This window comes from Xiphophorus couchianus, chromosome 6, assembly GCF_001444195.1.
Source record: "Xiphophorus couchianus chromosome 6, X_couchianus-1.0, whole genome shotgun sequence".
In the NCBI taxonomy this organism is placed as follows: domain Eukaryota; kingdom Metazoa; phylum Chordata; class Actinopteri; order Cyprinodontiformes; family Poeciliidae; genus Xiphophorus; species Xiphophorus couchianus.
In genome coordinates, this window is record NC_040233.1 from 6,488,580 (window position 1) to 6,510,447 (window position 21,868).

Below are 21,868 nucleotides of genomic sequence, written 5' to 3' on the forward strand. Positions count from 1 at the left end.
ATCTTTATGACACTTAAATCCAATTTGCATAATAATTTGGAACACGGTGTATGTGCTGTGGTTCACTGGAACCCCAAGTCCTTCAAAAATGGCTTCGTTCTGCTTTTTACACATTGTTTCTAACCTGTTCTTTTCTTTACACGTATTTTTAATTTTTTTGCTCTAGTGGCCTTTATTTGACAGTGAATTGACAGAAAAGTGGGTTGTGAAAGAAGGGAAGACATTCTGCAAAGGTCAATGCACCGGGGAAGGAGCCTGTGATGGCCACATAGAGGACTAAGGCCTCCGTACATGTGTCTTATGCCACCGCTGCACCTCCGTTTCTAACCTGTTCTTGAATCTCTACACCAGGATTTGATTTATTGATTCTACAGATCCGGGGTTAATCAGACACTAAGACACTATGTTTTTGCCGGATATCAAGGTTTCTGATGAATTATCTGAAACAACTGTAAAACTCAGAATCTAAAAAAGTAGAAAGCTGTACCAGGGCAATTAGTTTTGGAGTTCAGCCTTCTAATAGAATAACTAGTTGATCAAATCTTTGTCGAATACATTGTACTTAATTAGCGAATTCTCTTGAACCGTGGAACATGCAAAGGAAAACTTTAGTAAGAGCAGTGCAGAGAACATGAGAGAATTTCAGCCACTGAGTCAGGAGTGAAAACTGTGAATCTCTTTGTTTCAACATCAACTAAAATGGTCGGACCTCTAGGGAAGGCACAGATTCTCTTAAGAAGTGGGTAACTACCAGAGGGCCTGTAGACTAGAGACAAAAAAAATAGCGTTTGTATAAAATTAATAACTTGATTGAAAGTCTGCATATTTTCACCAGCTGAAGACTGCACCACCTGCTGCATTAGCTTTTGTTTCAATCAGCAGACGTGGAATACTCCCTCTGTTTTGTACATGATCGACGTTAGGATAGAACAGTAAATGGGTATACGATCTGTCATGGAGTATAAAGCTGAGCAAACTGTGCAGCTCTTGATTTACCGATTCATCTCTCTTGAGATGGATCATGATCAAAAGAAGGAGAGTGAAGCAGCTGAGAGGAAAGTCTTCTGTTTCATGGCTGGATTTGGCATTGGAGATACGGTGAGAAACTCTGTATCAAGGAAGACTCAGAGCCTCCTCCTCCACTTTGAAAGAAATCAGCTGAGGTATTTCGGGCATCTTTATGCAATGCTTCCCATACCCTAGTTCCTTGTTGTACGATTTGCTTCGTACAGAGAGTCTGAACTATTGGCTATTGAGAAACGATTGCTTCCTGGAAGCGCAGTCTCTGTTGAAGTCTTAAATTTTACCTTATTGCTAATGTTTGGCTGTGACGTGTGTAATCTGCCAGTTCAAGGCAGTGAAGCTTACCGGAAATCTTCTGCACTGTAAACAACCATCCTCTACTGCAGAGAGTGAAGTACCGAGCCAAACAACATGGCTGTTAATGTTAATTCAGTATTTGGAAGCGAGACCAACACGGACTGAACAGCTCTATTCACTTCCTCCGCTGCCATTGCCAAAGCTACAGACAGACTACAATTATAAAACAGCGCAGAAATATGATGCCATCGTTCACAATTTCTCCTTCAGTTCCCTGAGTGACCCGGTTGAAATTCTACCAGAGACAATCCACTTCAATAAGAAAAGCACCTGACAAAGCAGTGAAGAGAGATTCGACTGGAGCGGTACTGCATAGAAAGGCAATGACCCGGCTAACTTGGGGGAGAGCCGTGGCCAGATCCAAAACTTGCTGGAAGGGCTGCATAGATTTGTTGGAGACACTTCTGGGCTGCATGAAAACACCTTTGAATCCCATGTTTTCGTGAGAAGCTACAACCGCAAAGATACTTTCACTTTTGATTTTTAATCCTGGCTTTAGGACAGTAAAGCAATCCCAGATCAGTCAACCGTGGCGACCCGGTGGTGGTGACACATGGACGTAAAAGTCTAGTAATGTATGCAGAAACATTACCATAAAGAACCTTATGGTTCCACACGAGAACCTTGATCTGGGTCCTGTGCTGAACTGGTAGTTTATGAAGAGTAATCAGGTGTTGCCTTGGAGCCCATATGGAAGTCAAAAATATTGCAGTTGAATGATTTTTACAACTTTCACTGAGAAAAGGTAATAAATGAAATGCAATAATCAATACAAGAACAGATGAATACATGAATCACCATTTCCATCTGAGCTTTAGAAATGATACACCTGAGTTTACCAATGTTCCTCAAGTGAGAAAAGCAGGAATAAATGACATCCTTCACATATTGTTAAAACAATACAGGACCATCAAAAAAATTATTTTTAATAGGAAGCTTAATGTATGAGGCAACCGAAGTCAAGTGGTCAGAAAATGAAGGAACCAAGTTTTCAAAGATAAGAGCCTGTGTTTTTTCTTCATTCAACTGGAGAAAATCATTATTCGACCTTCATTTGCTTGATTTCATATACCATTGTAGAAGAGATAGCTTGGAAATTGAATGGGGTTTAAAAGTAATTAAAACCTGAGTATCATCAGCGTAGTAATGATAAGAGATTTCATTAAAAGATTTTAAAAGACTGCATAAAGGAAGGAGACAAAGACAAATAAATGAGGCCCAAAAACAGAAACACGGTAGAAGCCCATGGTTGAGAGTAACAGACCTCGAGTTAAAATTGGACTGGGCAACACAAATATTTCTGAAAGACTCAGTTTCACAAGCAGTACTGAGTGATCCCCGATACTAAAGGGCTGAACATAAATCTGAGATTTACGTCCAGCTAACACCAACGATTCTCATTTCCACATCATCAAACCTCTAGTCACTCTAAGGAGTCCTGACTCTGTTGAATAGGCTCTTCAAAAACCAGACTGAAATATGGCTGAAATATTAAAATCATCAGAATCCCACGGTTGCTGTATAATTTTGGCCAGGAAAGACAGTTTTGAGAAAACCCTATAAGTATTCGGACACAATGAATCCAAAGTGGAGACTTTTTAAGAAGAGGAGAAATGCACCATTTTTGAATGATGAAACTTGACCAAAATTTAGGGGGTAGCTAATAGATTCTACAGTACAAGGGAAAACGGCTTTAAATAGTGATGCTGGAATAATACCTATAGCAGAAGATGTTGAAATCATTCTGTCCTCACATTTGAGATGACTTAGAGAAATTGAACTTTTTTTATACAGTGGGCTAGTTGTGGGAAATCAAAACCTTTTTCAAATGCAGGAGATGGGCAGAGAGCCTAGTTGGCTTCCACAAGCATCCAGTCTTCCTACATAGCTGCTCCACAGAGCCAGTCTGGCTTTTCCCACAAGGTACAGAGTTGATAAAGAGATTTTCATCTAGAATTTCCCAAAAATGTTGGCTTAAAAACATTAGCTAGACAATCAATGTCGTAACTGCCGTGTCAAGAGAAATAAAAACTTTTCAGCAAAGTTACAAACTAGATTACGAGAGCCAATGAAACAATGAGTTTTAGATAATTCCATGCTTAAAGACAAATTAAAAAGGACGTCTGTGATCTGAAATAAAAATATCCTCAATATGAATATTTGAGATTTTAAGTTTCGCTAGTACTGACAGATTCCAAGTAGTCTCTGGTGACCTCCCTGGTCCTGCAGGTGATGACATGAGGTTCTTACATGTTTCAGCTTCAGATAAAAATCTTTCAAAACTAAGTTTCTCCAATTTTTCATAGTTCTCTGCCACACATACTCCCTTATCTCATAAACTCCCTTATTTCACTCATAAAGTTGTCTCCCTCGACCAGCCCACCTGGTTTTCCCGCCCCGGCATCATGTAGCTACGGTAACACACCGCCATCTGGTGGCCGTCGTGCTGAACTGCAGCCAGTGGGCTGAGCTGGGCACGTGGCCTGAACATTGCCCTGCCCCTTTGTTGTGTTTTCACTTCATGAGGAAGTAGAGCTGAGATGGGCCGCGAGGAGTTGACGTTCCGTCTGAACGACGAGGAGTACAAGAACTGGCTGAAAGCAGGACGCTGCCTGCTCATCCTGAAGGACGGCCTCCTTCCGTTCACCGACCAGCAGCTGAGAGCTTTCCACGGAGATTTGCTCAACCAGTATCCTCCCCTGCGGAGACCCTGCGAGACCTCTTCCTGTAAGCCCAGAGGAAATACGGTGGGATTTGACCCTTTATTCCCGTAAATGTATTCCATTTATAACTTCCCGCAGTCAGTGTGTTTCATTGGGTTTCCGTCCTGGCAGCTTGTCTCGGTATGCAGGGTGTGTGCAGAGTGGCAGAGAGTTATCCTGAAACACCACAGACAGCCAGATGGCACAATCCACTGGACAAACTGTTTTCCCAGTTACTGGAGGACGGACCACTGGGAGCTGGCCAAGGTAGACCACACATCACTCCATCCACTCGCAAAGTCAACCCAATGTCGCAGAAACGTGTGCTGAATCAAACTGATTGATGATAAAAATTGACGCACCGCGTCACGCATTTGTACAGTTGTGGGAGGGACTCCAACGTTGCTTCCCAAACTTCATTCCTCCACTTCTTGTGCTGACAATTTGTGTTGTCAATAGATGATTGAGCATAAAATGACTCATTCATTGCAAAAAATATCTCCCCGAAAAGATCTGAATCTTCACCATTGCATGGGACTATTAGGTAACTTAGCTTTAGCATAGTGACATCAGAAACTCAGAGGGTTTGGTTGGAGTGAAGATGTCTCCATGATGTTTTATTGGCTGCCAGTGCAGAGCTTGCTCACCGGGTAGGCCTGTCACAATAACACATTTTGCTGGATGAGAAATTATAATTTCAGATACGCAGCCACTCTAGGAAGGTTGGTATTACTCTCTTTTTTTTAATCCTAAAAATAGGATGTTTTTTGTTTTTGTTTTTTTGTGGGATGGGAAACAAAATTGTGAAAAAGCATTTAGATTCCAATCGAATCCAATTGACAATGAAAGCAGATCTAAAACATATTACTTGCAACCAAATTCAAAAATTGCAGGATAAAAACAGCCAAAAACCTGCATTTGCTAAATTCATATTTAAAAACATTTGTCAGTACTGTATTATTTTCAGCCAAAATGATTAAGAGGCATCCGAAGAGCCACTGGTAGCAGCAGACTCCTGAGCTGTACACATAGAGACTTACTGTACTGCAAAGTTCCGCTAGATGGCAGTACTGCTTTTATCTGAAATAAAAAACAGATGCGCCATCCAATACCTATTATGAAATCATTTTTAAAAAAGCGCCACAGCTATTTCATTGTTTCAATTTTCTAGAGGTTCTGCTAAACTAAGGCACAAACAATTAATTGTGATTAATCAGTTATTGGAATGATTAACTATTTTAGTAACTGATTAAGTGTTAAATCCTCAAGTGGTATTTTCAAAACAATATATACTCACCCAGTTCAAAGTCACAAAAGGAATGCTATTATATTGCATTTTAGGCAATAAAATGTCTAGTTTCTTATTTAAAAAAGGGATCTAATTCATTATCTATTTGCATATTTTAATATATTTCTTAAATTGTGCAAAAAAGGTTTAAATGTTTAACAAAAAATCTGTAGAATCTCCAAAACTATTCATAGATGGATAACTACTTTTTTATACCATGGGAAATTACATTAAACATCAACACAACCCCCCCCCACGCCAAACATATTTACATCCATTCTGAGATAAGATGAGTACAAATGTAAAACACACGTGTCAGATTTTTCAGAATCGTGTTTGTGTGTGTGTGATTTTTTTTTTTTTTGCTCCACTTCAACACACCGGTAAGCACACAGCAGAAATCACTGCCTGGACTCAGAGGAAGTGAAAACGCCGTGAAAGCCAACCTGAGACGAGATGCTAGGCCCAACGTAAACAAACATCTCTGACAGGATCAGGATTCATCATTGCTGAAGACACGGAAACCACGGTGACGGGACGCATTCTGGAGCAGAAAGGGAAAAAAAACCCAAAAACGTCTCGTTTCAGCTCGACGTCGAACCACCTCGAGTCCATCAGGAAGGTTTGGACTTTGCGCTCCTCGTGTCGGGTCCCCACGCTCTGCTGCTCTGTGTGTCTTCAGGCGTACATGCCACGAGGTCAGACTAAGGTGAGCCGCGCCGACGAGTTCGACGCCTCGGCTCTGCTCAACCTGATCAACTACTGCGACTGTTTCAGCTCCGTGGATCCGAAGCTGGTGAGACAGGTGAGCAGTGGAGCAAAGAAAAAACAAACAAACAAACAAAAAAAAGACTTGCAATGCGGCTTCCTGTCGGGACTAAAACCGCATTTTCGCACCTGTGTTTCTGCTTCCAGGTGATTCAGTGCAGGAACGAGCTGATGCACTCTTGCGAGTTTCGGGTGAAGGACGACTGGATGAGGCGCTACAGGACGGCTCTGAGGCACTTTGTGCAGCAGCTGAGCTTCGTGCCCCACATGCTGACCGTCGGGAGGCAAATCGAAGACGTGAGTTTGTTTGGAGAACAGCGGCAGCTCCACGTTCGGGCTCTTTACGGCTGCGCTTCCATTGCAAACGTGCGCAAGACTGTCGAAAATGTCAGGAAAACGCAATTGTTGTGTTTCCACGAAAGCTGCAGTATGTAACTTTTCTAAAAAGAAAAAGAAAAACAACAAAAAATGAGTCCACTGACCATTTGGTTTGGAGAAAACATTCCAGTTCCTGTTTTGGAGTTCCTCTGCCTTCCCGCTCAGCTCAGACCCTTGACTGGCCCTGACTGGCCCTGACTGGCCTCTACTCTTAATTATAACACAGTCTGAGAATCACATGTCACTATGCTTCACACAACGTATGATTACTTCAGCTACAATTCCATGTATTCTGTATGATCATCATAAATCATCAAACATAATCATCTTTCTCACTTAATTCTTCAAACATAACTTCTTTTAATAATCATCTGAGTTTAATTCTATTCTCCATTTTATTCCTCATGTTATTCATTTCTTGATCTGCTTTTTATTACATCAACTCTTTGTATAATCATCAATAAATCAAAATACAAGATTACTTATGTCTCTCAGGCTTGTATGATCTGTTTTCTGCGTTAACCAGGAAAGATCTCACCACTCTATGCCAGTTTTCACGACACTATATATTTATATATATATATTTTTGTGATCCAGATGCTGACCGTAGATCTTTCGATACGCGTGTTTGGTGTCGACCGACTGGACTCCGCTGGCCCATCGGCCGATTCGGACCCTGCCTCGCCGGAGTCCGGCGCCGAGTCGGTCAGCCGGTGGGAAGCCGAGCTGCTGCGGGAGATGCTGCGGGAGTGTCTGCGTGCTGCTAACGAGGAAGACGAGGACGCAAAGACGCATGTAGGCGGAACAAAAACCGCGCACTTGCATCTCTTTTCTTTTTCTTTTCTTTTGAACAAGACGTAAAGAATGCGTGACACACGTTTCTCCCCCCCCCCCCGACTCTCTGTCTGCTCCTCAGGACGCGGAGCAGCTGAAACGGCTGCGGGGCTTCCTCCAGGCAAACAAAGATCTAGGAGAGCAGTTCTCCTCCGAGCTCCAAGCTATCGACTCTCTGGAGGCTAAAGGAGGAGAAGAAAGTTAAAAGAGAACCAGAGTATGTTTTACACTCTATGTGGGCTGGATCTTGGTGCTTAAAATGGTCTGTGGTCAGAACAAGTTGGGGAACAGCAGTACACAGCTTATTGTTTCGACTGTATGCACTCATTAAAAAAGAGACGGGGGACAAATGCTAAATGTAAAGAAAATTTTACAAAAAAACTTTTGCTACCAATAATATCAACTGTCTGTTTATATAGCTAGCAAAAATATCCAAAGATTTAAAAAAAAAAAATAATTTACTGTTTTATTACAAAATGTGGCTTGACTTAAAGGGCTTTTATTTTATATGTTTTATGTTGGAGAAGGCTATTGATAGCTTTTCTCCACCTTTAACCACAATAATCCTCCATCACGACAGCATGTCTGTGTTTATAGCAATGGTTTGATTCACAGCTTTGAATGTTCTCCTATTCAAACAGGCTCAAAATCCGACATTCAGGTCCAAATAAAACGTAGAAAAATGAAATGTTTGATCCGTCGTTTCTTTGCTGTAGTCGTGGTTCTCGGCAATAAATCTGATCCTGTTGGGAAAACCTTAAGTCAGGGTATATATTTATATTCATGGTCTGAACCTGACCCGAAATTCAGGCCAAAGTGAGTTGCTTTGTGGTCGGGTTGTTAACAGAGCACAGAGAAAACCAAAACACAAATGCACAATATAAAGTTGTGTTAATTTACTTGTAGTCTAAGTAGGGGAAATAAAGAAATAAAGGTTCAGACGTTTATTAGGCTGTAACAAGTGCTGCACAGTGCGCACACTGCCACACCCTGCTCTGCTCTTATCAATCACACATCTCAGGAGATTTGCACTTGACTCACCCTGCGGTAACAACCAGCAACAAGATGGAGCTGGAAGACGTTAAAGAAAAACTTAAGAACAGGACAAGTTGCACCTCTTCCTCAAATGATAGCCTAAAAACAAAAGCAGAAATAGATTCATTTAAATAATATGTCAGGTTTACTTCAGGCTCGGGTCTATAAATGCAGTAAATGATTTTTGGTCAGAATGGAGGCGATGCTGATGGGCTTGGGTTGGGTCAGGTAAAAAAAAAAATGTATTCATGATCTACATGGAGTTCCTGCCAAGAAGAATAGTCAAACATGCAGCCAGTATTAAGATGGAAGCTTGTTGAAGATGTCATCAAGGTACAATTTGTCAAGGGACATTTTCTCAAATATCAGCGAGGATTCATCAGTCTTTGCTTCTCAGTCATAAAATACAGCTGCTGTGTACTTTAGCACATTACATCGTCAGTTGCTGGGCCATCGCTTTTCTACACAATCCTACTTGGTTCTCGTCTCCCTTCACAGTGCAGGCTGGGCTTTCTCCCATTGACTTGGATTCCTCCAGTAGAATTTCAACCAATCAGCGAACAGAAGGAGAACCAGTGAACGCTGACGCTGATTTTCTGCGCCGTCTTAGTTTTAGCAACGTGAGCGGAGGAAGCGAACGAAGCCGTTCAGTCCGTGTCGGCCACGCTTCCAAAAAATGGAATCAACGCTAACCGCCGCCTTGGACCGGATCGGCACTTCTCTCTTCTAATTGGGGGATGGTTGTTTACAGCGCAGGCAATTCCTGGTCAGCTTCATATCACGCACCACGGCTAAATGTTACCGACGGAGTAAAATTTAAAACCTCAAAATTTTAAACTGAGACCATGCCTCCAGGAAGCAATTTTTCATTACATGTAACCCAAAGTATTCTGATTGGTTTATATGATCCTTGTGATGTCTCCTCACCAGGAAGTGCTGCGATGACTCAGTTAGAGTAATACTGACCCAGGGCATCCATCAACAGAGATGATCACCTTTTGATTATGATGGGTATTTTTGTTTACATTTTGCTATCTTCTTCTAATTTATGTAAAGTTCCTTCAAGAATTTTGTTGTGTTTTTTCTCCACATCCTACATAGAGTCACATACTAACTTCCTTTCAAAGCGTCTTCCTTACATATTCAACCCTTTCCCTAATCCGAGGTGGATTTAAGGAACACCAAGAGATCAGCCTTTTGTGTTGAGATTCCAGGAGCCGCACAACTATGGAAAGCCCAGTTGGTTTCATCAGTAAACCGGCAGTCAGATTTTGGACCCGGATAAGGCGGCCAATACTTTCTCTGGTCCTGGTTCTGGTGCCGAGAGCAGAAAGCTCCAAAGAATTAGATTTATCGTCATGTTTCACTTCCCTTCTGAGATAAGGTACATATTACATTTCATTGGGGCTGAAACGATTCATCGGATCAATCGTGATGTATCGATCATTGGGGAAAAAATCGTCAACTCATTTATTAATCGATTAGTCGTCGAGTGGAGTATACAGACTCAAAAATGCAAAGACGATATTCTGAAAAAGCAGCAATAAAGGCAAATCTGTACATACATACAGATTTGCATACAGTCTTAAATGTAGATACATTTAAGACAAAAACATCTTTGTCTGTAAATGTGTTTTACAGGCCAGCTTCACCTGGTTCAAATTTACTAAAAGAATGTGACGTAGTTACATTTTAGGCAATATCATGTTTAATTTATTGTTTATTTGCATCTTTTAATGCATTTCAAACGTTGCATATAAAGGGCTAAGTGGTTAAAACAATCGGTAACACTTTATTTTTTGACGGGGTGTGAATAAGGTTGACTTGACACTGTCATAAACGTGACATAACACCAACATGAACGAGTCTTTATGAATGTCTATGACTGGTGTCATGAAGTGTCATTTGGTAAATAATGACACTTTTAATGTAAAGTTGCATTAAAAGTGCCAACTTTGAATTCTTTTGTGAATAATAACACCTTAATGCAAAGTTGTCGCTTCTAATGGACTTTCAGTGCAACTTTTAAAGTAATTATTTGTCATTATTTACCGAATGACACTTCATGACGACATTCATAGACATTCACAGACATTCACAAAGACTCCTTCATGTTTATGACAGTGTCATGTCAGTCTTATGCACACAATGTCAAATAAAGAGTTACCACACTAACAATCGCTAGTCGCAGACCTACATTTCGTAATTATGAGGCAAAATTTCTTCATCCGGGTTCCTGAAAGACGGATGAACTTTTTTTTTTACCCCTCCAGGGGGTCTTTTGTGGGCTCTAGTGTCCCTTATATGACAGTAGGCTGACAGGAAACGGGGAAGGAGAGAGGGGAAGACATGCGGCAAATGTCGTCGGGTCCGGGAGTCGAACCCGCGACGGCCGCGTCGAGGACTGAAGGCCTCCAAATACGGGTCGCGCTAACCACTACGCCACCACGGCACGCCCAGACGGATGAACTTTTGATCAATGTAGAATACGTGAAGTTACACAGCAAAATGAAACGGCACCTTTTGAAAAGAACCGAATGCACAAGAGGACAATCCCAGAGGATTATGCTCTGGGCTTTCTTTTTACTCAGATAGAATTAGGGGGTTTTGTGAAGCAATCATAAATCATAAAAAGCTCCGAATATCAGCCGGTTTTGACCAAAAAGGTTCAGACGTCCTCTGGAAAGAGATTTTGTCCTTCAGCATCATGGCGAGTCAAAGCGAGCTTTCAAAGTGGGATAAAAACAAAAAAACAACTGACTCTGTGAGAGGATAATTCATAATTTTGGAATGACAATTACCAGAATGAAGAACTAAAGGTTTCAGAATACAAAACTAATGATGGATTTTGGAGAAGGTTGTGTTGAGGCCGAGATGTGTGCTGGCTGCCAGACTCCAACCAAAGACTATACAAATCTGAAAACACAGTAAAGGAAAAAAGGAGCTTCAACAAACCGTGAGATAAAAAAGTGTGAAAACATACAGTACAGACCAAAAGTTTGGACACACCTTCTCATTGAATTCAATGAGAAAGTGTGTCCAGACTTTTGGTCTGTACTGTATGCAACTAGAATTTGTAAAACTTTTTTTATTCGTTACAAACGCAACGAGGGGGAAGGGAATTTCATGGTTCGGACCGATTCTAGATAGATCTCTATATTCCGTTCAATCCCGTTGTTGCTCTTTGTCGTGCCCCAGAGGGCTGACCTTTCTCAGGTGAAATGGTTTTTGTGTGTGTGTGTGTGTGTGTGTGCGTGTGTGTGTGTGTGTGTGTGTGTTTTTAAAACTTTAAAACATGTGAGCAGGCCTGAGGCGTTCAAATGAAACCACAGCTGCTATTGGTGTTGTGTAGCTGCGGGCGTTGGGTGGAGCGTGGGGGTTGCTGGTTGTTTGTCCGCTTCGGGGCCACGTTCTGTTCGCCCGAATCCTCTCCTCTCTGTCCGAGATGCACATAAAACGTGCCGCTAAATCATCGCATTTTCTCCACATGTTTAAAACACAAATCAAAGTCAGATTGGGTTAAAAAAAAAAAAATCGATTAAATTCGATCGAACGATTCAGTTTTTATTTTATTTTTATTTCTTTACAAAAACAGACACTCGCGCCTCCAAAGGAGAAAAAGCAAAAGAATGAGAGTAATTGTTTTTCTGCTCCACCCCGTGAACTCCTTAATGTGGTTTTTAAAAAAAAAAGAAATCATCACATGCATGCTGCAGTTTTGTGTCTGCATGACAGAAAAGTGTGAAAACCAGAAACGCTTTTCCTGCCTCGTATAACCTTTCGCACGCTCTCTGTCTCTCTCTCTCTCTCTCTGGTAGTGCAGCAGAGTGCCTTCACCTCCACCTGCAGAGAGCGCAGCAGATGGGCACCTGGCTCTGAGGGCGCCATGGAGACGGAGGGCGCCGCCGTTCGCTCCATCTACTACGGCCGGATCGGGAGCAAAGTCACCGAGAAGCTGCTGGAGAGGTTCGGATGCGACGGCAGCTTCCTGCTGAGGGACAGTGAGACGGTGCCCGGGGCCTACTGTCTGTGCGTGAGGTGACGTCTCACTTCTCACTTCTCTCTTCTCACCTTACAATGGTGGAGGGGTGTTTTGTTTTGTTTTTTTCATTTGTTGCATTGGTTTTGATCTAAACGTAAAAACTAGACACGCTTTTTCTGATTTTTTTTGCCTCACGTTTTTCTCTTGGTAGCGTTTTCTCAGTTGGTCCCACAGAGGCAGGGTTAAGACTCCTGCCTTCACGGCTCTACCACAAATCTTTTAAGGTTTTTTTTTTTTTTTTTTTTTTTTCCCCTTCCCTTTTCTCGATTTCAACAGTTTTCTCACACGTTTCCGATAAAAGATGCTCAGCAGAAATGAAATTTGTGCCCGTGGACGCTTTCGCTTCGCAGCTTGGCTTCGCAGACTTGAGAAATAAACACAAGGAACGGAACAAAAAAGGTTCCCAGAAAGCAGGCAGAAATGACTCCTAACGGCCAACGAAAGCCTTCTCGCCAGCCGCGATCTCGGCGTTTTCCTTTTTCGTCCACGGCACCACAGTCTCTGCCACGCCGTCTTCTGTGTGCCGCCACGCATCGCGCTGCCCAAGAACGGCTCCGTTTTCTAGAACTGAAAGCGCTGAGAATATTTTTAGAGGTTATGAAACAGCAGCAGCAAAACTCTCTGCTGAGAACAGGCGGCACAACAACAAAAAAACATCTACGTTTTTTTCTGATGAAGTTGTAATTAACGCATCAGACTAAATGTTTTTTTTTTTGTTTTTTTTTAATTTAGTCATATCAAATTCCTCTGACGAGACCTTCCTGGCTGGTGGTCTGCGGGTGTGACGATGTGAATGAAGCGCTTTAAAGTAAAATGAGGCTTTTTATGTGTCATTATAGTTAGCATGACCGGAACGACCCCAACAACGGAGCTGTGAAAAGAAATGTGCGGGTCTCTAATTAGTGTGACTAATAATTATAATAAAAATAATAATAAAAGATGAAATCTCTTCAGCTGCACTGCAAAAAAAAAAAAAAGCTACATAAACATATGTCTCCCTTTTTTAAAAACTTTTTTATAACATCCAGTTTACACCTAAGCCCCCAAAATTGATTCATCAGATCTGTCAGATTTAGGTTTAAAGTAATCTTCTTTTTTTTATTTTTTTTTTATTTTAGCGACGTGTTTTCTTCTGGCCGGCAGTAATATTTACGTTTCAGAGCGACGCAGACACAATTTTGACTTGAATGTTGTTCCGTACCTGTGGAGGGGGTCAGATGAACCCTCAAAGTCCCCGCAGAGATTATGACTTATGAGCAGTGTTTGAAAGTTTTGATGCCACAAAAAGATCTTTCCAATGATTATTAAAATCATTTTCAACGTACAATTAAAAAGTACATTTGTATAAATACAAAACGACTACTTACCGTTTAGTTTAAAGTACGGTAGTTTGAAGTCCTAATCTGTCTACATCTAAAGTATCCTGACTAATTTTGGTGAATTGACTGTAAATCTCTCAGCTCTTTAAACAGATTCCAATATGCTACCTAAAAATAAAAGTAATAAGTAATCTCCCTCTAAGCTTAATTGTTTGTTGCGCTTCTTGGTAATGAATCTTTTATGTCGACATGGAGGAATTTTGTCTAAATTTTTTGCAGAATAGTTAGATAAGATAAGATAAGATAAGATAAGATAAGATAAGATAAATCTTTATTGTCATTGTCACAAGAACAACGAAATTTAAAAAGTGCCATCAGTCAGTGCATATGCTTAAAAACAAAAAATAACTGTCTCACAATTCACACACAATGTAAGAAATAACAAATAACTGGTAAAAAAAAACAAAACAAAACTAATAAATAAGAAAAGCCACATTCTCACATACATCATTCATGATGATTAGTTGTATTTTTTTTATTATAATTATTATTTTTAGTGTGCCCGTCCGGCTGCACGGCAATCAGAACTATTGTCTGAGTGTCAGATTTAAACTGATTTATCTTCCCAAGTGGAAAGTTACATGTCTTTTTTTTTTTTTTTTTGCCTTTTGGTTTATTTCAGTCTTAACGAAGATGGGGAAAACGAAAAGCTAGAGAGAGAAAAATGAAAATGGAGCAGAGAGCTGCGAAACCACAGCGACAAACAACATGTGTACATGTAACGACAATGTCACAGAAAAGCATTCGTTAGTGTCAGATATACACTGCTCAAAAAAATAAAGGGAACACTTAAACAGGTGTTTCACACTCAAAGTGTTCCCTTTATTTTTTTGAGCAGTATATTTAGTGACAGCCGCAGACCAAGTCAGTGTGTCTGTGAACACTTGCGTTCATTCTAAGCAGAGTCGGGCCGCGATGGGGAACCAAGCACCCTGGCAAAACCTGTTCTCATCTGATGCACAATTCTTTTAGTTTGGCCACATTCAGGGGGCAGTCAATTGGACTTTGACTAGGCCACTCTAGGAGATCCTTTTTGCATATTTTTGCTTATTGCCCTGCTGCATAACCCTCGAGTGTTCCTGACGGGCGAATTGCGTCCACAGAGCATAATACTGCCGCCACCATGTTTGATTGTTGGTAAAATTTTATTTTTCTTAAATGTCGTGCTAATTTCGCATCAAAAGTTTCACGTTTGTTGGTTTGCAGAATACTTTAAAAATAAATAAATAAATAATCCTGGGATGCGTAGAGATGTTTACTAGCCGCTGTGAAACGGGTCTTTGCGTTCTTTATGGCCTTGAACTTCTCTCTGTTGTTTTCAAATCGTGAGCTTTAACTAGGCCAGGAGAGGACTGCTGCGTTTTAGATGTTGCTCCTGGTTGAATCATCAACCCACTGTTGAAGTCATGCTGGCAGGTCGACCACTTCCTCGACGCTCCCGGTTCTTTCTTGTGAATGCCGTCTCTCACTGTGGTTTACTGGCGAACCAAACACTTAGAAATGACCTTTTGACCTTTCCCTGACTGACGGGTGGTAGTGAGTTTGTTTTTCATCTGTTCTCGGATTTCTTTCGGGATGTGTTGCTTTTAGAGATTTTTCAGGGTGCGCCACGTGCGTCCTGTTTCCTGTTTGTGATTTCTTGACTCGGCATCAGTGTGGTTTTCCTCAGTTACTGCTCTGTCTGAGGCCAGGCTGGTTTCCATGTCTTCTTTTCATTCACATTTGAAATCAGTACTCTAAAACTGCTCTTTGTATCATATGTGTTTGATTGTCTTCAACATTTAAATTTGACAAAAAAAATAAAAAGAGAAAAAAATCTGGACGAGCAAATTCTCACGTAAAGGGAAAAATATTCTGAATGCGTTTCAAGACGAATGAGAAATTCCCAAATCAGAAAATGTGAGCAATAAATGACTCCAGTTTCAAATCACATGCCGCTGCTTCTTTGTGCAAATATCACTAAATCACCGAGACTGGTGTATCACATAGTAGCCATGTTTATAAATCACAATATTACGCTTCAAAAAGACTGAGTTAGTTTATTTCTCAGCACTCGTTTCTGTCTTAGGCGACGACACGTCACTCAGGGCTTTATAAAAAAAAATCCTCCAGAGTTATTACTAGAATCAAAGTTTAAATTTAATACAAGCTGTACTATTAAATATTTCAGGTCAGATGCTTCCCGATGAGAAATGTCGGCACCAAACCGGACAAAAACAAAAATGGAACCAAATCAGGCATAATTCACCTCTAATGATCTGAATTTAAAACACTTTGAGCGACGAGCCGTTAGCATCTCTTCAGTCAATAAGTTGAAGCTCTAAGAGCTTCAGAATGTTTTGAGACGTTTTCTCTGCTCGTGCTAAACGGTGAAATGGATGCCGTCCATATAAAACCCTCTACAGAGGCTGAATGGCGCTCGATGTCCTTAAAGCTCGCCGTTATCGGTAATATGAGCAACTCTACCTGAGACACAGAGGACGTCTGTCTCACCTCTGTGAGTTTGGGAAAAATCTCCACCAAGTCCTAAAAATCTCTGTCACCTCAAACAAAATGATACGTCGCCACTTTCCTAAAATAATGGCCTACGTCTTTTTTTTTTCTTTTTTTTTGCCAAAAGTGATGATTGTTTTTGGTCTAAAATATCTTTTGGTCAAATCTTTTGCCTTGGTCAAACCTGCAAAACCAACCCACTAATTTCTGACTGTTGAGTTTAATCAGCGTTCAGTCCGTCCCGTCTCTAATGGCTGTTCACGGGTCGGACCAGGAACCAGAAACTGTTGGGGGGTTTTTTTCCTGGAAACCCGTCTCATTGTTGAGCCAGCCTGGTTCTTCGCAGAATCCCAATAAAACCCTAAAAAAGATTATTTTCTACACTAGAAAAATATTCACCGTCAAATCACAGAGATTAAGTAGAAATTAAAATAATGTTAACGTATGTAAAGCTGCTCTGATGAATCATTTAGGAGCTAAAGCCAGGTCTCGTTTCTGAAGAAATCGGCCACACAAAAAAACAAAAAGAAAACGAAACCCCACCCCCCCAAAAATATTGGAAGCAGTGATTCAAATTCTAAAATATTGCGGTAAAATGAGAATGTTTCAGGCGAAAGCAACACCGCTGAGCAGAGCGACTGATGTCTGCTTTCACAGTGAGTGCGCCCCGAACGTCAGTGAGTCACCGTGGGCCTCAGATCCAGATTACCTGCCCGTTTCAAACGTTTTCTTATTTCGGTTTTGCAGAAGTGGTCTGAAAGCAGTTTTTGTTTCACAGGAAGGCGCCCTTCGTACACACCTACAGGCTGGAGCGCGGCGGCGGCGGCGGCGGCGGCGGCGGTGGTGGCTGGTACCTCCAGGTGGGTGAAGATCAGAGGAGCAGGTGACACATGTACAGACTCTGAAACGCAGACCAGGAAGCCAGTCGCTGTTTCCACTCCAGTACACAAACGCTGCTAAAAAAAAAAAAAAAAAAAAAAGACAGCTTGTTTCTCTAAAGATTTTTTCTGTTTTGGCTTTTTTTTTGTTTTTTTGGGGTCAAAAAATAAAATCACACAAAATTCACTTCCATAAATATTCAATTTAAGATATTTGCCAAATTAATCCGACCTTATATGGAAGGGTAACCCTTGGCAACGGCCGCCATTAAGCATGTGTGATAACTGGAGATGAGTTATTTACGTCACTGTGGAGGAATTTTGACCTGTTTATGCTCATGGTACGGCATTTAACTCAAGATTTAAGTCCTTACTTTGACTGGACCACTCAAAAATCTTCATAACATTTTTGCTTTGAGCCAGTCTGCGCTGGGCCTGCCAGTGTGCTTTGGGTCATTGTCCTGCTGTGTAATCCCAGAGAGATTGGGCTTAAAGGAGCAGTGTTGTATAAAACTGACTTTCATTGAGATCTACGTACATGATGGCGTAATGATCATCAAAAACACACCTGGAGTGTTGCTTTGAGTCTTTCATGCATGTTTGAGAAATCCTTTTATCTCCATGGCAACCAGTCAGCTGTGCAACACGCCTGGCTGCACCGGGCGCCGTCTTTGAGACGCAGTGTCCATGTTTCCAAACTTCCGCTTCACAGAACGCAGTGACTTCCCCTCTCAGCTCCTTCAGACTAGCCAGCAGCAATTAGCAAAGACCTGGTGGAACTTCACAACTGCTGAGCTCATTAAAAGAGCTAAGCTTCGGTATAACACTGGTAAAACCGTTGTTAAAGGGTTAATGGAGGAGCTAGATTGTGATGACTTCCTGAAGGCAGAGTTTCAGAAAGAGCAGGAGCTTCTTAAAGAGACAGAGCCCCAATTTCAAGACGTTAAACTACAAAGTCAAATTTCTCTTGTCACATTTGATATATACACCTTTTTATTGACAACTGAAGGTAACATAGTTGATTGTGGTATAAAATGTCACTATGTGGCTGGAAAACACATAACGCTGCACCTTTAAAGATACAAACTGATGGCCAAACATTTTGCATCAGGAACACAAAGGCTTCTGGGAACACAGCAATCATCTGACCACTAGTTTCACACCAGATGCAACAGGATGCACATAGCTTCACACATAGTTTCTCTTCTTGGTTGTTTTGTGTTTTCCCGGATGAGTTGTTGATGCTCCTTTGGAGTCATTTTGATAGTCTGGTTACTCATGGGAAGGTTCTCCAAATCCTTAGAAATGTCATCTATCAGTCTTTCTGTACCGATAGATTTCAGCGACTTTGTTCCTCAGGTTGAATCTCCTTCAGATTGTGGCATGAGGTGTTGCTTTTTGAGGTCTTTTAGCCTACTTCATGTTGTCTGGCAGGATCTGTTCAACCAACCTTCATATGTAGCACTGGTCAGGATGGATGTATAGAAATACACTGCCAACACACAAAATCTCACCAAAGACTTTTGGTATCGACTCAGATGTCTTTATTATACTTGAATTAAGACAAAGCTAACTTACAAGTAGCTTCTTAGCAAGATAGGAGTTTTTTAAGTAAATGATCCCATAATATTGATTAAAAATCTCTCCAAAAAGTACTAGTTTCACTGGCAGATAATTACACTTAACATGGGAAAAATGTTTTGTTATAAGTCAGATAATCTGCCAGTGGAAGTAGTACTTTTTCATCACTATTAAGGAATTACTGACTTATAAAAAAGCTATTTATTGCTGAAAGTTACTTACAAGTTAGTTTAGTCTCATTTAATGTGTCCTAAGATATTTGCACAACAAAATGTCTTGGTAAGATTTTGTGTTTTTTCAGTGTAATCTGGCCCGGATGTGTTTGAGGATTCGAAACATTCAAATTAAGTGCGACAAAAAAAAACAAAAACACGACACAAGTCTGAAAGGGAACCAAAGAGGTTTTCACAACAGTTTGAATGTGTGTGTGTGTGTTGTGTGTGTGTGTGTGTGTGTGTGTGGGTGTGTGTGTGTGTGTGTGTGTGTGTTTAACAGGATTTAAGAGGAAGACTGCTGAAGTTTGGTACTATTGAGTCGCTGATCGATCACTACAGAAGCCACCCGACCTCCCATCAAGGTGTAGCTCCCCTCACCCTTCCTCTGGACCGAGCGACGGTACCGAGCAACTGGATTCAAGGTGCGACGCAAAACAGATTTGAAAGCAAAAAAACCCCACCTCCACTCACCACTGCTATTATTGGTGCAGACCGACTCCCATGCATGATCTGATATGAGTCAGAGATTTCTAATGGTTTTGATGTACAAGAGAAGAAGAGATAGCATCTGCCTCATGTCCCCCTGATCTCTTCCACTGCTTCCTTCACCGCAGGACTCGTCTACATGGAGATGAACGGCGGCGGCGGCGGCCAGTCCAGCCAGTGAGACCCCGTCGCCACGCCGACCGCTCTCGGATCATCTTCTTCCATCTGTTGCTTCAGCCGAAACCTTTCCATATTTATTTTTGTATTAGCGTTTGTATTTTCTGATATGCTTTTTGAAATAAATGTAAAACCTTTGGCGTTTAAAGTTCCTGGGAAGAGCTCTGAAGAGTGTATGTTTTTTTTTTTTGCTGATGTCTGTGTGTGTGGTGAAGGTGTTTCTGCCTTGAATTAATGCAGCGTAATTACGGGGTGTAATCCTCTGTCTGATCTGCTGTGGTTTCCTCTCTGCAGACCTGCGTTCTTTATCTGAGCTCCATCGCTGCCTGTCTGCGCGAGACGGCTTCGGCTCGCAGCCCCGACGCTTTCCTTCAGATTTCACACCAAAGGGATTTTCTGTGCGCTTCAGCTAATGGCTCTGTTTTGAACCTCTTTATGTCTGCGGTTCGCTCTCCTCCCTGTTATCTGAAGGCATCAGACAGGCGACAGCAGTGGAGGTAACGGAGAAGCGCGTGGCGGGTGCGCGAGCGCGCGCTGCGGGAGAGGCTGTTTCACCGCAGGAGTTTTAATTGTTCGTTTTTGCGCCACAAGCCTCCACTCGCTTGTGATATCAGGTGAAACAAGACAACAACAAAAAAAAAGACTGAAGCTTTTGCATTGGACCGCTCGTTTGCAGGGCACGTGTGGTTTTATTTGCTTCCTTTTTGATATATAAACAAGTTAATTATTGAGGTGTTTGTCAACTAAACTTTTAGCTTTTGCTGCATGCAACTGGTATTTAATACAGTAAAGAATTTCACCTGACTTTTTCCCTTCTTTTTTTTTCCTTGTAAAGTGCCTTGAGACATTTGTTGAGAATTGCAACAATATTTCTTTTAGCTTCGTTAACACGTCTGAAAAATGGATAGCTGAAGTAATTCAGTTTAGTTTATATTGCACCAATTTACCAAAGTGCCCTTTTCAAAAATAACAAAAACAGGTCAGTCTAATCATACAGACAGATTCCAAGTCAAGTACAAATTTTAAAATTGGTCCTAGTTATCAAATAGTTCAGTTTCTTATTCAGATTGCATCGAGTCACAGACTTGCAGCATTCACTCCTCCTGGACGATCGTTGGCGTTATGTTGTGGACTTGGCAGCAATCCCTCATACCAATCACGCACATGGTGACAGTGAACAGGAAAAACTCCCCTTTAACATGAAGAAACTGCCAGCAGAACCAGAACCTGGCTCAGCGTGAGCGCAAATTTTCTGTCACCGACTGAAGGTTTGAGAACATAGACTAAACAAATGCAAGGTAAACAAATACAAGAGTATTTTATATGTTCAAAAAAAAAAAAAGCCTAATCCACATATATCACTTATCTGTGTGAAAATCTTAGGATATAATCACCCGCTGAAATTCTTGGAAGAAAGAAGCCGCCATTCATTCAAGAATTTTGTCTGTGGTTAAGAAGTAACAGACTCATTTACAGTCTACATAATTCCTATAAAACACATACAACCGAAGCAATTGTGATTTTTTAAAATACTTTTTTTATTTGGTGACAGTGTTTAGGAACTTTTAATAAGTAATAGTAAGAGAGGAAATACTATTTATGGAGATGTTTTTGCAAGAGGATTCTTGGTACCTCTTTGGGTCAAACTGACCTGACACTCTCTCTGCCCTTGCGAAGCACAAAAAGTTGGACCAAATATGACTTGGGTTAGATGTTGTTTGGGCAGATAAGAACAACAATTTGTGATGAATTGGCTTATGCGGCAATTCTGAAATGGAGCAGATGTTGCCGCCGGCCACACACACTCAGTCTAGGGGCTGCCAGGATCTTTACGTAAATCAAGGGCAGTGTTGCTATTGGTCGAAACTTTCCAACTCACATCAACAAAGATGAGACTGTATAAAAAAGGGTGATGTTAAGAATACGGAGAGATTTTTGGTTTTGGACTGATGAAGCTGTAAGATGAATCCGTGGAAGAGTGTAATAAATCTCCCAAACCCGTCGTGGCCGGCAGCAGTAAGAATCACGTCTCTGTACATTATTTATTTACCTATATATTTAAGAGTTTAGCCACCTTTCGATTCTCCAACATAATCCAGAACTCCTTATTTTCCAGAAGCAAAAACATGTCAGGATTCTCCAAATGGTTAAAATTTGGGGTGAAGAATTTGCAATAACATGTTGTGCTATTAATTGGGGGGGGGAAAGAAAAGTGTGACCCCACACGACTTT

The 21,868-nt window shown here is 41.2% G+C and overlaps 2 protein-coding genes across 4 annotated transcripts; both read left to right on the forward strand.

Annotated features, from left to right (window-relative positions):
- Nucleotides 1–3,885: 3,885 nt before the first annotated feature.
- Nucleotides 3,886–8,038, forward strand: LOC114146578 (uncharacterized protein CXorf38). The gene is made up of 6 exons (XM_028020784.1): nucleotides 3,886–4,127; nucleotides 4,215–4,349; nucleotides 6,053–6,175; nucleotides 6,286–6,435; nucleotides 7,114–7,311; nucleotides 7,433–8,038. The coding sequence occupies exons 1-6, from the start codon at nucleotides 3,921–3,923 to the stop codon at nucleotides 7,553–7,555; spliced, it is 936 nt and encodes a 311-aa protein (XP_027876585.1). The 5' UTR covers nucleotides 3,886–3,920; the 3' UTR covers nucleotides 7,556–8,038.
- Nucleotides 7,435–20,440, forward strand: LOC114146579 (SH2 domain-containing protein 1A-like). Of its 3 annotated transcripts, none has more exons than XM_028020785.1 (5): nucleotides 7,435–7,567; nucleotides 12,204–12,423; nucleotides 17,078–17,159; nucleotides 19,254–19,395; nucleotides 19,588–20,440. In XM_028020785.1, coding segments are annotated over exons 1-5 (498 nt in total). In that variant the 5' UTR covers nucleotides 7,435–7,566; the 3' UTR covers nucleotides 19,641–20,440. The 3 variants fall into 3 exon arrangements, with proteins under 3 accessions (XP_027876586.1, XP_027876587.1, XP_027876588.1); XM_028020786.1 differs by having other exon boundaries at nucleotides 12,204–12,414; XM_028020787.1 differs by having other exon boundaries at nucleotides 7,449–7,567; nucleotides 12,209–12,423.
- Nucleotides 20,441–21,868: the final 1,428 nt, after the last annotated feature.

Excerpts from the sequence above, each read along its gene's own strand:
- LOC114146578 (XM_028020784.1), top strand. The coding sequence starts at position 3,921 with ATGGGCCGCGAGGAGTTGACGTTCCGTCTGAACGACGAGGAGTACAAG. Across the intron at positions 4,350-6,052 it reads ACCACTGGGAGCTGGCCAAG|GCGTACATGCCACGAGGTCA; the intron begins GTAGACCACACA and ends GTGTGTCTTCAG. Across the intron at positions 6,436-7,113 it reads TCGGGAGGCAAATCGAAGAC|ATGCTGACCGTAGATCTTTC; the intron begins GTGAGTTTGTTT and ends TTTGTGATCCAG.
- LOC114146579 (XM_028020785.1), top strand. Across the intron at positions 17,160-19,253 it reads GTGGTGGCTGGTACCTCCAG|GATTTAAGAGGAAGACTGCT; the intron begins GTGGGTGAAGAT and ends TGTGTTTAACAG. Across the intron at positions 19,396-19,587 it reads ACCGAGCAACTGGATTCAAG|GACTCGTCTACATGGAGATG; the intron begins GTGCGACGCAAA and ends CCTTCACCGCAG.